Raw genomic sequence first — 16,983 nt, 5'->3', positions numbered from 1 at the left:
TAAAAAGGGCTGGCTTTGACTTATTAGGATAAAACCTACATTGCTGACCTTGCTTGACATGTACACATTAAAATAAATTTCTAACAATGAATTATAACAACAAGCTATTTTTGAACAAAGTAATGAGTAAGTATGCTACATTTTGATCTTTTACACAAAAATGACCTCTGACCTTTAATAACAGGTTTGACCTTGACTTATTATCTCTTCCATGACATCGTCTGACATATATACAGTAAAATGAACAATGATCAGTTACTGAAATGACAAAACAAATACTTTTAAGCAATAAAAATTATTACAAATAGGTGATATTATTGCAACATTTTACTCACTTTTTGACCTTTGACCTTTCATATTATGGTTGAATTTGAATGTTTTGAAATTATATGTGAATACCAGACATCGCCTAACATTTATATATTAAAATGAACTGATATCATTGACTAGATCGTCAAGATATTGTTAATAAAGAGAACGTTAAAGAGCTATTGTTTCATTCTTTTACTTGAAAATGACCTTTGACCCTTAATATTACGTCTGATTTTAGACGATATCTTTATTATTGACATTGTGAGACATATTTACATCAAAATAAATCACGAGAAATTACTTATAATGATTAAAATATATCTATTATTTTTCAAACTGGAAGCTATTCATGCGATTTTTCACACAAATTTGACGTTTGGCCCTTGATATTAGCTTTACTCTTGACAGTTTTGGGGTTACATCTGCACTGCTGACTTTGCCTGACATACAAACATTAAAACGAATTAACTCCAATGACTATTAATGTGAAAACATTTTAAACAGATTAGAAAAAGTTAAGGTAACAATTTTCACATTTTTACATAAAAATAAAGTTTGACCTTCAATTATCAGGGTTTACGTTGACTTTTTGCAAAAAAATTTACATTTCTGATTTTGGCTGATATATACACATTACATAAATAAAGATGAGTATCTTATGATAACAAACTAATTTTTAAGAATAAAAATAAATTTCAAATATGCCAATTTTGTGATTTTTACATAAATCTGACCTTTGACCTTGAATATCCAGTTTGTCCTTCAGTCCTTTTTGATGAATTACTTATTGCTGTCATTGTGGAACATACATACATACATTTACTGACAATCAGATAGTTCCTGTAATTAATCAGTAAAATAACTGGTAGACGTAAACTTTACCCTACCCCCTAATATTTTTACAAGTGAGTTTTACCTCCCCTATCACAAACATCAGTGAACAAAATATAGATAGGCACGGCTTTGACACTTAAGAAATGGGTTTTCATGGAGGATATGAAATATTGTTTCCAAAAATGTATAAACTTCTTTTGGCCTCAATTGTTGCAATAAAAGTCCGTGAGCTCTCGGACCATATAGGTTGCAATAATGCATCCAAACTTAAATATAGGAAATATTTCTTTCGGAAACTCAATTAGGAATCAAGACGACAGGGAGATCTATATCTTCCATTAACTTATCCATCTTTCCATCAACTCCAATATTATTGAACGTTGACTACATAAACATTATCATAATATCTCCTTTTCAAAGTTGCCTCACTATAATATGTATGACACGGGATACTTTTTGAAACTTTAGTGCACATGAATAGACTCTCCTTCCCACATCCTTCATCCATTACGAATATTGCCAGTACGTGAATGAAATATTTTTGGTAAAGTATATCTTTTATTGGATGTCTTTGCAAAGTTTACGAAAGCAATGATACCCGTCAATCTTCTATAAAAGGAACACGGCTTAGTCTAAATATAGTCCTGAAACAATATATGTGCATCACATCCACGTAAAGTATATGAGTATAACACTGCTTTGCGATTGGCTATTTACAGATTACCATGGCCTAATTTCAGTTATTAAGTTTAATCAACAGCAGGCAGTTAACCTAACCAATGGTTAGATTCTGTAGCAGTACAAATCCGTTCTGTGCAAATGACAGCCAACTTAATGAATCAGAGGAGAATGACGAATGATTTCAGACACAATATTTCTAATAAAATCGTCACGGAGTACATGCGCCACACCCGTGGACTGAACTCGCGATCTCGCGATCCGTAGATCTGCTCTCTATTGAGGTAAGTGGATCGGCTCGTTAGAATGTTGCATAGAAATAAGCAGTTATGCATACATTTGAATAGATTATTCAAAAGGCATAAAACAGAAGGACTTTCTTAAAGACAACCGGATCTCTTTACAAGGTTAAACAACTAAAAGTGTTGTTGTTGTTTGCTGCTACCTGAGACATTATTCACAAGTGATACATTTTTCCTCTACGTTTTGCCTTCGATGGTAAAGTATTTCACAAGTAGACAAGTTTTGTCGATTAATTGAACTTTGCAAACATCTTTACTTGCTCTTGATTTACTAGTGGTCGTGCTGTGTACACACGTCGAGGTGTAGCTCGAAATTTCAGAAGATTCCCCATAGTAAACTGCCTGTCCTGGAACAGATAGCGTTAAATCTAACCTATGAACCAAGTTCTTAATGTTAACACATCTTTACAATTATTTTTGCCTTTGGTACAATATTTCACAAGAAGCCATGTTTTGTCCGTCAGATGAGTTTTGAGTTTTGAGGGAATTCTCCACCTCGTCCTGTGCTTGATCTGTTGCCTGTGCTGAAGCAGTTGATGCTAAACGTGTAAATCCACCAGATGAAATCCGACGGGATTCTGCATCATGCATGGTTTGTGCTGGATTGTCGGTCTGTTCGAAAACTGTTGGCGCTAAAAGGAAAGACTCGCGATACGAAGTCTCACGCCATATTCCTGTGTCCTTGGGATCGACGTCAAGGTGTTCTGGAATACCCTGAAAAAAAGAAAGAAATCGATTCACGATATACTTGCTGACGAAATATCTAAAGGTTTGATGAAATATAATACGTACTTTCATTTTGTATATGTTCACGACATAGCCGCATATTGCGATTATGATTTGTGCACATCTCATTTTGGATCCGTTATAAAGTTTGGAAAAGAGCTTCGTTGCTGTTATTATTGCCGCCGGTGAGTTCATCTTATTTAGACAATACGACTGAAGACTGGTAGTGCACTACTGATTACATGTACTTGACCATCATCATAATATAACAAGCTTACACACATCTATGACGAACACTGAAAACATATATGTTTGTTTGTTTGTTTGTTTTGGGTTTAACGCCGTTTTTCAACAGTATTTCAGTCATGTAACGGCGAGCAGTTAAACTAACCAGTGTTCATGGATTCTGTACCAGTACAAACCTGTTCTCCGCAAGTAACTACCAACTTCCACATTTGAATCAGAGGTGGAGGACTAATGATTTCAGACACAATGGCGTTTATCAAATAGTCATGGAGAACATACGTCCCGCCCGAGGATCGAACTCACGACCCTGCGATCCGTAGACCAACGCTCTTACCTACTGAGATAAGCGGGTGGGTTTGAAAACATATATGTAATTACGCACAGGTAAGTTTGGAAAAGTTCTGACAAATAATTGTGACAACCTTTTTCAATTTACAATAATAATCGAAATAATATTACAATGTTTCTGGTAATAAAGAAGCGATAAATATGTCAAACACTTTACACAAAATGTAAACTAGTACGAAACAAGAGCTGTCACTAATGGTGACAAATGCCCCCGCAGCACCTTGACCTTTGATCTGGTGACCCCAAAGTCAGTAGGGGTGGTGTACTCAATAAGTACTATCAGCATGTGAAGTTTGAAGGTCCTGGGTGCAGTGGTTCGCATGTAAAGTGCCTTCATGCAAAAAGTTAACGTTGGCCCCTGTGGCCTAGACCTGGTGACCCCAAAGTCAGTAGGGTCGGTGTACTCATAAAATACTATCAGCATGTAAAGTTTGAAGGTCCTGGGTGAAGTGGTTCGCGAGTAAAGTGCCTTCATGCAAAAAGTTAATGTTGGCCCCTCTGACCTTGACCTTTGATCTGGTGACCCTAAAGTCAGTAGGAGTGGTGTACTCAATAAGTACTATCAGTATGTGACGTTTGAAGGTCCTGGGTGCAGTGGTTCCCGAGTAAAGTGCCTTCATGTAAAAAGTTAACGTTGGCCCCTGTGACCTTGACCTTTGACCTGGTGATCCCAAAGTCAGTAGGGATAGTGTACTCAATAAGTACTATCAGCATGTGAAGTTCGAAGGTCCTGGGTGAAGTGGTTCGCGAGTAAAGTACCTTCATGCAAAAAGTTAACGTTGGCCCCTGTAACCTTGACCTTTGACCTAGTGACCCCAAAGTCAGTAGGGGTGATGAACTTAATAAGTACTATCTGCAAATGAAGTTTGAAGGTCCTGAGTGAAGTGGTTCGTGACTAAAGTGCCTTCATGCAAAAAGTTAACGTTGGCCTCTGTGACCTTGAACTTTGACCTGGTGACCCCAATGTTAGTAGGGGTGGTGTACTCAAGAAGGACTATCAGCATGTAAAGTTTTAAGGTCCTGGGTGAAGTGGTTCGCGAGTAAAGTGCCTTCATGCAAAAAGTTAACGTTGGCCCCTGTGACCTTGACCTTTGATCTGGTGACCCCAAAGTCAGTAGGGATAGTGTACTCAATTAGTACTATCAGTATGTGAAGTTTGAAGGTTCTGGGTGCAGTGGTTCGCGAGTAAAGTGCCTTCATGCAAAAAGTTAACGTTGTGACGAACGAACGAACGAACGAACTAACTACTAACTAACTAACTAACGAACGGACGGACAGTTGAAAACTAATATGCCTCCCTTCGGGGGCATAAAAACTTAACCCAAGTTAAAAGGGGCCATTTTTTCAGTCAAACTCCTAGATGGAGATATGTACACTTGCCTCAAACTGGACATGTTGATGGTACACAAGTGTTGAAAGTTTCAAAGACCTATCTAAAAAAACTTTGTCAAAATGCGGACTGGTACGAAAATATTATACAAAATTATACTGTCTTGCCTTGCAGGTAGAAATTGGTAATTCCAAAAGTGTAATATGTAACTTAGGAGAGATCTAAAACTTGATCCGTTAATTGTAGCAGAACCAGTTGCAAAAAAGTATCGTTTCCATCTAATTCTGAAAATATTTGTTTAAATCCATGTTCAAATTAGGACATAAAATGACTAAATACCTCGTCTTCCTTTTTATATCTAAAATCAACAGAAATCCAAGGACTGCAGTTTAAAAATGGCCCTTATCTAATCTGACTAAAGTACTTGATCTTCTAAACGAAGATCTGAGAATGGCCCATTCACATTCGTCTTTGGTATTTTTATTTTCGCAAGTCTACTTTTATTTGAACCAATCAAACGACTTTATTCAACAAGTATTTGACTGAACCATCAAAATAGTGTCGAATGTCAAAGGGTTAGAAACATGTACAGTCAGATCGGAGCCCGAACCCTGGACCCCTCGCTTACAGGGCGAGTGCCCTACCAACTGAGCTAACCGGCTGTCTTACACCTTACGTGACCAAGTCCGTACCATGACATATGATTTCTCTCAAACATGAGGGCTTAGTCGCAATGTGGTCGTCATAAGAATTGTAAATATGAAAAACCAAGGCTAAATATAGATTTTTTAAACTAAACTTTCATATGCAAAATGCAAGTAAGGCTCTGATTTACTTAGCGGAAAGGTCGTCAGAACGAGGCTATCAATAACGCGTGATCCGATCCAATGTGCGTAGTATTAATTGGAGATGTACTTTAGTCAGATTGGTCCCTTATCCAACGTGCCACAAACAGATCTGAGAAAAAGTGGGAATCGTGTTTGACGAAAGAAACATTTTCATTGGAGGGTCAAAATATGGAATCACTTCAAAAAATTATCATACTCGAACTGTAGTGGTCGTATGAGTCTTGGGAGTTGACTATATATGTTTGTATGTGTTTGTTAATAGATATGTTCAAAGAATGTTAGACACTGAATGGGAGTCTTTAGACATCAACTGAAACCTCACTTACCCATAATATTTTGAAATTAGAAATGGGTTTCATTATTTCTTATTCAAATTACTAACATGTTTCATGAAAATCAGATATTCGGCTAATAAACTGATTTATTCTAATTAGCAAAGTTATGCCTTTTATTCACATTTTTTAACACTATTCTTTTCCGCTTGATACATAATCAGTCTGAAATGTTGTCACCATTTTCTTACGATGACTAAACATACTTAACAGCTGTTCAAATTTGAAAATAAAACACAATGTACATACATTCTTTAAATATTCAACTGCCATATCAGGATCGTAGTAACTTGCTCTCATAGCCTTGTGAACTGCTTCAGGTTCGAAACCCATGTCAATAAACTTTGAAACTGTACTTTGGTTGAACTGACCCCATTCCTGCTGCAGTAGGCGTTTCTCTTAAAAGAAAAACACAATTTTAAACGTAAATGTCTTGTGATTCTGAATACATCTGCACTCCTTCCTGAAAGGTGATATGAAAATATCAAATAAGAGATATCGAGTTATGAACATACATGAAGTCGCCCACCTAGGTTGACACACTGTACTTCAGAAGCTAAACATTGTGTCATATCCCTCTCATTCCGTAGAAATTATGTAGAAATTAATAATACCAGAAAACATAAAGGTTTCCTATTTGAAAATATTGTTAAAATAAATTACATCACTTTCAGAGATCTCTGGTCTAGATTAAGGAGGAGAAAAGCAAAATATAACACAAGATAAATAAAAACCAAATAATATAAGTAGAAAATTTACTTCAGTATTTTCAGTATATTTATATGCATTTATATGTGTTTACATTCATGTTCCGAAAATAACTGATCACAACTGTTAAGTCTTTGTATTCACTATGTTGTATTCAGTATGATATTGAAAGTATTTATTATCTCTCTGTATAGTTTCAGACAAAAATGTTCTTTTCATGTGACATAACGTATGTTCTTGGTATTGCATTTACTGGTGACTTATAGGCCCATTTGGCAAGGTGTGTTTAATTGCTACATATTGTATATTAGTGACATAACAGCCTTACACGTAACCGCATACCCCTAGCTAAACAAGTGCCACCGTAGAGACCATTACTAGACAGACGAAGAGTCCAATGTTTGGTAAGTGATCCCCACTATCTCCCCCCCCCCCCCCCACCAAAAAAAAAAAAACAACAACAAAAAACATACTATCTTGTAATATTAAAAAAATAAAAATATGAAACAGAACTTTGAAAAACATAGTTATGCCGCCATCCTCATAGACTTAGCATGTGACGTTTTCTATGGACTATAACTCTGTCGAAATGACTAGAACACTGCAATGAAATGCACAGTTTCACTTTATGAATACCCCTGCTCCGGTCAATATCCCTTTGAGAGTTTCTGAAGAAGAACCAATACCAATGAAATCCTGGTACCACATGTCGAATAATAAGCCTTTCACAATGTGCACTCACATGTGAATATTTATGAGACCCGTTTTTTCTCCTAATTAATGTCAGGAGTTTAAATTAGACGAAATTCTTACATGCCTTTTTTTTAAAAGAAACTTACATATTACTAAGGTGGTTTTGTTTTAATATTGATTTGTAAGCTAAAATGAAGAAAGTATAAAAATAACAAAAAAAAAAAAATATAGTTTTAGGCTTTAGCTGTGATAATAGGGCATAAATAACTGCCAAAATATGTCATTAACAAGATTTGTCAAAATCACTGTTTTCCCAATTCTTTCCATACATACATTGATTGAGTCTGATTAAACATTTTGTTAACACATTGTAGTGTTTTCTGTAAATATTTGTATTTTCAAAAGTTTTCTTTAGCTCACTGAGTCAACTAATATTTATTTTGGTTTTAATTTGTTTCTAAAGGAGTTCAATAAAATTGATGTTAAACATATTACAAAAATTACCTTCTTATTGGTTAAAAACACAATAAGGTCGAATCATTGCATAATTGTGTAGTGAAGATAGACTATATGAATTATAAATCCATAGTCATTAATTCTGTCACGTTTCATCAAATATCGACCAGTTTTAATTGGAGCAGAAATAATCCGAGGACGTATTCTAGCATAAAACAGATGTTTTGCCACTTTTAGGGGATGTTTTAATAGGAGAGAAAACGTGTGTTAACAGTGATTCTCACGCTCGCGTGCTGTTAAAACACCATTTATTTGTGCGGGTACTGTGGCAAAGCGTAAACGTATTAAGGCTCCAAAGGGGATAGTTCAAAAGGAAATGACTTCAACGTGAAAAGACAACGTAATTTTTACCGCGCATTTCATGGAAATTTAGTGATATTGAGAGAAAACATATTCATTTATTTGGTTCTTAAGCATTTTATGCTAGAATAGCGTTATAGTGTTTTAACATCTTCAGAATCCTTTGGGGTTCTGCAGCTGTTATAACACAAAAAACCCATACATTTACCCTACATTGACGTACAAAATAATAATACAACATAACATACCCTCATCTCTACTCTGTCTCTCTTGTTGAATCAGGTGCCTCAAAAATGCATCAAACTCATTAACGGTACTGATTTTGTCTGGTAACTGCCAGAGTTTCCTCATTCCGTTAAGCATAGATTTTCTGTTGATTGTTTTCTCTTCTACGAAGGTCTTAGATCGAAGGCGAATATGCCTATTCACTAAACTAATAACGTATTCCTGTCGGGTGCACACATCTAGTTCCTTTATCACAGATTTGAGACATTCTGCGACAGTTCTGTTTTTATTTTTGCACTTAATATCATGGTGAATACAAACTGTTTTCAGCATGTATGACGTAAACGATGGAAGGCGGAAGAGGTGATCACAGTATAATTTCGTAATATATTTCATGAATATATAGATGACTTTGTGCTCTTGTTTCATTACAGACTGCATGTATTGAACCTCAGCTTCAGTCACAGTCACCTTAACATCGAAATTGTTTCTTGTCGCAACAAGCAACAGAGACTTGCGACTTAAAACAAGTTCTGCAAAAGCTGGGCCTACACAGTCTTCTGCTTTGAAACAATCTTCAATGTTATGATATCTTATTGCAAGGGATAAATCTACAGATATTTCTCTGTTTTCCAGTTCAAATTCGATGAAAATGTTAGGTGTACTATATTCGGCTCCTTTTAAAAATAAGGGGATATTGTTCACTGTTTGTAATTGAACTTTACACGCTATGTCGGTTAGCGATACGTCAGTCAGCCCTATCTTATTCCCATTTCGAATTTTCTCCCACAGTGTTGAAATGAAAACATGTCCGAATCTATATTCGCCCTTGTTTTTTGGATAATCGACACTTTGGAAACATTGCAGATGCCCGTTTTTACAGAGCGTGTTCCATCTTGATTTTAATCTGTCGTCTGCAACTGCAACTTTGACTAAACCTTCCTGAAAGTTACTTGCATTGTTATCTATAATTACAGAATCTGGTTGCGACAAGTCATCTATTACAGCTAAAAAGTCGAACTCATCAGGATGTATTATTTTAGTCCCCTCAGCATAACTTCCTGCGTGAATCAGTTCCGATAACTTAAATAAAGTATTTGTATTTTCTACCGCATCCAGCCAAGTCTTTAAATGGAATTCAATTGCATTACGAATCAGGTTTGCTCTCTCACATTTAGTTTCTTTCTGCACTGACTTGACTATACCTTCTATTAGTGGAGAAAGTTTTTCTTCATTTTGTAATGCACGTTCCATCACATTCTAAAACATAAAAAAGGAATTTTATCAGTGAATATAGAAGAAATAATTTCTAAAAAAATAGTTATTCTTTTTAATCAAGAGGGCCATGATGGCCCTATATCGCTCACCTGAGTAGAGTTGTTTGCTTGAACATATTTCTTAGCTAAAGCTTTAAAAACAAGAAAATCAGGAGAGTGGGTCAAGCTAAAGATTATGCAAGATTACTTTTTAAATCTGTAAACAAAATATTACAGGTGGTCTAAATCCTTTTGCTGTAGCTGAGAAAATAAGAGAGTAGGTCAGTAGGTCACACTGACGGTCAGTGAAAGTCTGTTTAAAGATCGGCATGCAAAACTATACATGTCATCCTCATTTCAAGGCTTATCTTAAAAAACAAGAAGATAGGTCTGTAGGTCATATTCATGATTACTGAAGTCAGTTTTAAGATTGGTGTGCAAAACTGTACATATCATACACATTTCAAGGCTGTATCTAAACAAACTAACCAGTAGGTCAACGTTACAGTCAAGTAACTCCTAATTACTTTGGGTCATAAGATAATTAGAATTAAACAGCCTAGGAAATATGATCAGATAATTTTTGAAGTATTTTTTCCTATATAACTCATATAAAAACTGTGTGACCCTTGGGGCAGGGCCTCTTTTAACCCCAGGCGCACAACTTGAACACTCTTGTTAGAGAGCCACTAGGCAATGCTACATACTGAATATCAAAAGCCTTGGCCTTGGACTTTCAGTCAAGAAGATTTTTAAAAGGTTTTCCTATGTAAGTCTATGTTAAATTTTGGACCCTTAGGGCAGGGCCTCTTTTTACCCAAGAGGCACAATTTGAACAGTCTTGGCAAAGGACCACTAGACAATGCAACATACCAAAAATCAAAAGCCTAGGCCTTGCAGTTTAAGACAAGAAGATGTTTAAATGTTTTCCCTATACAAGTCTATGTAAAACTTGGGACTTCCGGGACGGAGCCTCTTTTCACCAAAGGGACGTAATTTGAACAATCTTGATAGAGAACCACAAGGCAATGCTACATACCAAACATCAAAGGCCTAGGTCTTGTTGTTTCAGACAAGAAGATCTTTAATTTTTTCCTATTTAAGTCTATGTAAAACTTGAGACCTTCGGGGCGGGGCCTCTTTTCACCCTAGTGGCATAATTTGAACAATCTTTATTGAGGACCATCATATGATGTCACATGCAAAATATTAAGGCTCTATGCCTTGTGGTTTTGGACAAGAAGATTTTCAAAGTTTTCCCTATATAAGTCTAAGTAAATCATGTGACCCCCAGGGCGGGGCCATATTTGACCCTAGAGGAATAATTTAAACAAACTTGGTAGAGGACCACTTGATGATGCTTTATACCAAATATAAAAGCCATATGACCAGTGGTTTTGGACAAGAAGATTTTTCAAGTTTTTCCTTTCGGTTTCCATGGCAACCAGAGTTCTACATGGAATTCAATTCTTTGAACAATTTTCAAAGAAGACCATCCAAGAAACATCCCTGTGAAGTGTCATCAAAATTGGTCTAACGGTTTAGGAGACGTTGTTTGTAGGAATTTGTGTACGGACGACGGACGGACGGGCGGACGACGGATGGTGCGCTCACCCTGAGCCTTTGGCTCGGCTCAGGTGAGCTAAAAAGGAAGATTTAATCAGTTATAGCCTCTTATACAATTTAGTAATCTTCTGATATTAGCAAGTTTTTTTTACGTTTTTTTTTCTGGCAGATTTAATTTTTAATTGTACAGATAAAATGTGAAAAGAGTAGTACAAAAGGGTAAAATAGATGATTATTGGATAAGATAAATTTATAAGATAATTCTTGCACTTTAACTTTTCTTTAGCAGGTACTTGTCATCCTATCAAAAGACATAAAATTACGTATGTTTCGAAACAGAATATCAAAGTAGATATTGATCAACAAAAGTTTTTCTTGGCAAATATTATGCATTTTTCTTTATTTTTTTGTTTCAGTTGCATAATATCATTATGTTAAGTTTCGTAAGACTCCATTTTTAGTTCCAAAGTAACTGTCTATATAAGAACTATGTATAACATGAACATCAGTAAAAAAAATGCATTCAAGATTAAATCATGATTCTCACAAAAAATAAATACTTTTGCTGTAGTAAATGGGCATTGATTGTAATTTTTCGAGTGAATCTATTTTCATTTTAGGGAAATAAAACTCATGAGCTAATTCATAGTTTGCTTTTTACTATGTGTGTATAGTGTTTTCAAAGCAGACATAATGATAACTATGCCTGTTGTAATACCATTTTGCTTAAACAGATGCTTACTGTGACATAAAAGTCGTCAAATAAGGCATTTAAATGCACATTCATTGCTTTCTATAAAATTAGTTAGCCTTTTAAGAGCAAAATAGAGACTCGGACTTTGGAATGGACAACAAGGTTACATTCGGCAGTAAGTCCTCTGAAACAGTATTTAATCGTTCGTTTCTGTTTAATATTAATATACATATTGTAAATAACATTGACACCAATTAAAGGGCAGGGATTTTATAAACTACACAGGTTTTGTCTCAAATAGGTAGGTTTTGACGGGTTAGTATCAAAACTAGCTTTTGGCAAGCTAACATTTTCTCTCATGAAAATTGATCATAAATAAATGCATGACTCAACATGGACTCATGGTCTGATGGAGTCTGTTTCATGTATAAAAAAGTAATGTATATAGTGGGAATGTAGTTAGAGGATATAAAAGCCACTGTTAAAGGTCACGGGAAGAACAGCTAGTCAGCGAAGAGTATCACTATCCCATGACCCGGAGTACCAATTAATTCCATTGATTCTAGATGCTTGTATTATCATCGACTGAAATCTAATACCATCTTAGGTAGTAAGTTACTGAATTGCATCGATATCTGCTTGTTATGGTTTCGTCTCTAATCGAAGTGACGACTCCGGCGAAGTGAATACCATTTTCACTATGTTAGTGTCAGAAGTGTCCGACACCTCTGGATCCTGCCCGATACGTAGCAGAGTGCCGATAAGGCAATACCCCGGTCCGTTTTTTTTTGTTTTTTTTGGGGGGCGGGGGTGGGGGGGGGGGGGGGAGGTTTATTTGTTTATTTGGCTTTCCACTTTTTCATTTTATATTTTTATTTCTATTGATTCCATTTCTCTGACAAAGGCACGAAACTCGTGCCAAACCGAAAGTGCCTTCATTTGTTCCGGTTACAACATCAACCGTGGAATCGCAAAATAATTACATCATCAAAGATTATTCTAAACAATAAGTGTAATGTTTGTTCCAGTTAATTCGATAAAGGTATACTAATCTCTGCCTTTTAGTGAAATTACTTCATTGGGTTTACATCACAGGCCAATAAAAACATAATAATAAAGGGTGAGTGTGGGGTCATTACCTCTATGTAATGCCTCTACACGTCTATTGGTCGTTAAGGGGGTGTAGCAGTTAAATGAACTTTTTGTTGAACGCATGTTTGGTACTGATGAAGAAGTAACGGGTGTTTCAGTATCAATATCGATATCAGGATAGTCAAATGGTTCAAAATACTCAGAATCCTCCCCACTGTCGCTTCCACTTGCAACTCTGTATTTTTTACTGGTTTTAAGGTGACCAGGAGAGGATTTATTGCGCCTTCGTTTGTTGTTCTGTTTGCGCGGCATTAATTCTCGATAACAGTTATACAGTTATACAGTTATTGTATTTTTCCGTGATAAACGCTCACCGTCAAATGATTAATTTCCAGTCACTATAAATATTCTCAACATATTGTACACATTATATCCTTGATATCTGACTCAATTCGGGTTAAATTCCAAAAATTCTACATTTTTCTTTGTTGGTTTACAAAAATGCCGCCATATTGTTTACAACCGGAAAAATCCCTGTAAATGAGCACTACGTAAGCGCTCAGGCCCTTCTCGCACACCATACCTATAGTTCGGACTTCTTTCATGTGTAAAGGCATGTGCACAAAAATGACAAATTTTGCCAACACCTGGTAAATTGTAATGTGTTTTTTAGAAAAGTAATAAACGGAGATAGAAAAATAGCTCTCAGCTCATTTACACGGATAGTTTAGCTTTATTATGTATGTTATAGTTTTTCGCAGTTATGCACGATGACATAGAATACTTACCCCGAAAATTGTGACATGAACATACTGATAACTTTTCCCACTTTACTTTTTTAATTAAAGTAAGAGTTCAGCACTTCATGGTTTTGATGTATTGTCACATTGGAATGACGTTTGTTTTACAGTAACTTCGAAATTCCTCAGAAATAATATCATGTACCCCACCCACCTAATTCATAATTTCAAAATAGCATAGGCCTTAATAAGTACACATGAAATAGTTAAATGCAAGTCCGTTTTTGTAGAAAATATACAGTGAAACTACACAAACAGTGTATTGTCAAATAATCCTTAAGTACTAAAATCACACATCAAAGGTAAAGTTAAGTGATAGATATCTACTTACTTTTAGTGATGCAAAATGGCGTATAAACAACTAAGGGATATAACTGAGACTATTTTAAGGTTGTTCGTAATCTCTGAACCGTACTAATACCGTACATCCAACACGGAAGTAGTGTTTATTGCAGTATTGTATTTAACCACGATATGATTATAATGAATTGAATTAGATAAATATATTACTTTATATATTAAGTTAATGTTCATTCATATAATTTATGTCTGACAAATTTTTGGGGAAAACACTTAGTTTATTAACTGCTCTTCAAATTTTCCTCTGCTTAACTTAGAATGCTAAACTTCAATATGTCTTCAATCTGTGCAGCAAACGTCTTTAATTATTTTTACATATTTAAATAAGTCCATTCATTTAAAATGCAACAGAAAAGCTCACAAACATCTAGGACTTACACACGAGCGAATGAAGGCAGGCACTTGACGATACAAACAAAATCACCTAAGTCAAGAGGTCGGTGATGTTAGCAATTTTATTTGCGTCTTTAAACAAAAATTAATTGACTGTATGAATCAAATGTGGCATGAAAATATTCATAGCTCGACTCGTTGTGATACATACAAACATTTTAAAACTTGTTTAAATCCCGAAAGGTATTTGTGCTTGAACTTGCCATTTTATGTTAGAAAATCACTTGCAAGATTTAGATGTTCTAGCCATAAATTTGCTATCGAGACTGGTCGCCATTTTGCAATTCCAAGAGAAGATCGAATATGTAGATACTGTTTCATTAATTTTGATATTGAATGCATATAAGATGAATTCCACGTATTTTTTAAATGTTACAAATATAGGCAAGAAAGACAAATTTTTATATATTCCTGGTATGCTGGTGGAAACGAATTCCCTCATTTTATTAATCTCATGCAATCTTCAAATGATGATAGAATTAAATACATTGCTTTTTATGTTAACGCTATTATGAAGCTAAAGGATAATGAATAGTTACATTTCTGTGCACAACTCATATTATTATATTTGTTTTATTGTAATATTGTATTATGGGCCGGAGGCCTTTATTTACAAAATAAACTTTGTTCTTGTTCTTGTTCATATAATTTATGTCTGACAAATTTTGGGGGAAAACACTTAGTTTATTAACTGCTCTTCAAATTTTCCTCTGCTTAACTTAGAATGCTAAACTTCAATATGTCTTCAATCTGTGCAGCAAACGTCTTTAATTATTTTTACATATTTAAATAAGTCCATTCATTTAAAATGCAACAGAAAAGCTCACAAACATCTAGGACTTACACACGAGCGAATGAAGGCAGGCACTTGACGATACAAACAAAATCACCCCTTTCCCTTGTCATATATTTGACACAATTTTAATGTCTTTTCAATATTCGAACATACTTAAGACAGAAATTTGGTAAAAATTTATAAGTCGTAAAAATATTTTTTCCGGTGTAACAGTCGGAAAAAATCAACTGGTTGGTTCCCCCTCCCGGTTGTTCCCTCCCACCACCCTAGTTTTTGTGCATTAACAAGGGAGAAAAACCAAATGGTTCCCCCCACTAGTTTTTGTACATAAACAAGGGAGAAAAAAAGACAACTGGTTGTTTTTTTTTTCTCCCTCCTAGTTTTTCCCCCGGGGCCCCTAGTTTTGTACATAAACAAGGCAGAAAAAACAACCGGTTGGTTTTTTCTCGCCCTTGGTTGGTTGTCCCCCTAGTTTTTGTACATAAACAAGGGAGAAAAAAAAACAACTAGTTGGATATACCCCCTAGTTCCCCCTCCCCTAGTTTTTGCACACAAACAAGGGAGAAAAAACAACCGGTTGTTTTTTTCCTCCCCCCTGGTTTGTTTTTGCATCTAGTTTTTGTGCATAAACAAGGGAAAAAACACAGCAAGTTTTTTTCTCCCTTCCCCCGCTCCCCCCATAACTGGTTGTTTCTTCCCTTGTTTATGCAAAACAAAACTAGGGGAAAATCTGAGTGGTTGGTTCTTTCCCCCTAGTGTGTATGTGTCTACATGTGTGAGTAATAGGCAGTGATGGGGATGCAGCTGACTGGTTGACTCTTTCCCTCTTAGCATGTATGTGTGAATAATAGATGGTGAAAGGGGAAGAAACTGACTTGTTGGTTCTTTCCCCCTAGTATCTACATGATTGTGTGATTAATGTACAGTAATGCGGGAAACACTGACTATTTGGTTCTTTCCCCCTAGTGTGTATGTATCAACATGTGTGAATTTTAGGCGGTGAAGGGGGAAGAAACTGACTGGTTGGCTCTTTCCCACCTAGCATGTACAAGTGTATGTGTCTACTGTGTGAATAATAGGCAGTGAAGGAGAAGAATCTAAAACTGGTTGGTTCTTTCCCCTAGTATGTACGGGGTCTACATGTGGGGAATAAAGTAGTGATGGGGGATGAACTGACGGGTTTAGTTCTTTCGCCCTAGCATGTATGTGTGAATAAAGGACGGTGAAAGGGGAAGAAACGACTTGTTGGTTCTTTCCCCTAGTTGTACGTGCCTGCATGTGTGAATGATAAGCAATGAAGGGGGAAGAAACTGACTGGTTGGTTCTTTCCCCCCTAGTGCGTATGTATGTACATGTGTGAAAAATAGGTGGTACAGGGGGAAGAAAATGACTTCTTGGTTCTCTCCCGCTTAGAATGTATGTATTTACATGTGTGATTAATGTACAGTAAAGGGGGAAGAAACTGACAAGTTGGTTTTTACCCCTAGTGTGTATGTATCTACATGTGTGGATTATAGGCGGTGAAGGGGGAAGAAACTGACTGGTTAGTTCTTCCCCTCTAGTATGTACAAGTGTATGTGTCTACATGTGTGATTAATAGACAATGAAGGGAGAAGAAACTGACTGGT

The 16,983-nt window shown here is 35.8% G+C and overlaps 1 protein-coding gene across 2 annotated transcripts; it reads right to left on the bottom strand.

Annotated features, from left to right (window-relative positions):
- Positions 1-221: 221 nt before the first annotated feature.
- On the bottom strand, positions 222-16,414 carry LOC123526332 (uncharacterized). 2 transcript variants are annotated; one of them, XM_053522853.1, is made up of 4 exons: positions 14,138-16,414; positions 8,422-9,658; positions 6,206-6,354; positions 222-2,840 (listed from the first exon to the last, which is right to left on the bottom strand). In XM_053522853.1, the coding sequence occupies exons 2-4, from the start codon at positions 9,650-9,652 to the stop codon at positions 2,538-2,540; spliced, it is 1,683 nt and encodes a 560-aa protein (XP_053378828.1). In that variant the 5' UTR covers positions 9,653-9,658; positions 14,138-16,414; the 3' UTR covers positions 222-2,537. The 2 variants fall into 2 exon arrangements, with proteins under 2 accessions (XP_053378828.1, XP_053378829.1); XM_053522854.1 differs by having other exon boundaries at positions 2,696-2,830.
- Between the last annotated feature and the right edge of the window lie 569 nt (positions 16,415-16,983).

This window comes from Mercenaria mercenaria, chromosome 14 (assembly GCF_021730395.1).
Source record: "Mercenaria mercenaria strain notata chromosome 14, MADL_Memer_1, whole genome shotgun sequence".
NCBI lineage: Eukaryota > Metazoa > Mollusca > Bivalvia > Venerida > Veneridae > Mercenaria > Mercenaria mercenaria.
Note: the sequence above shows the minus strand (reverse complement) of the source record. Positions and strands in the feature narration are given on the sequence as shown.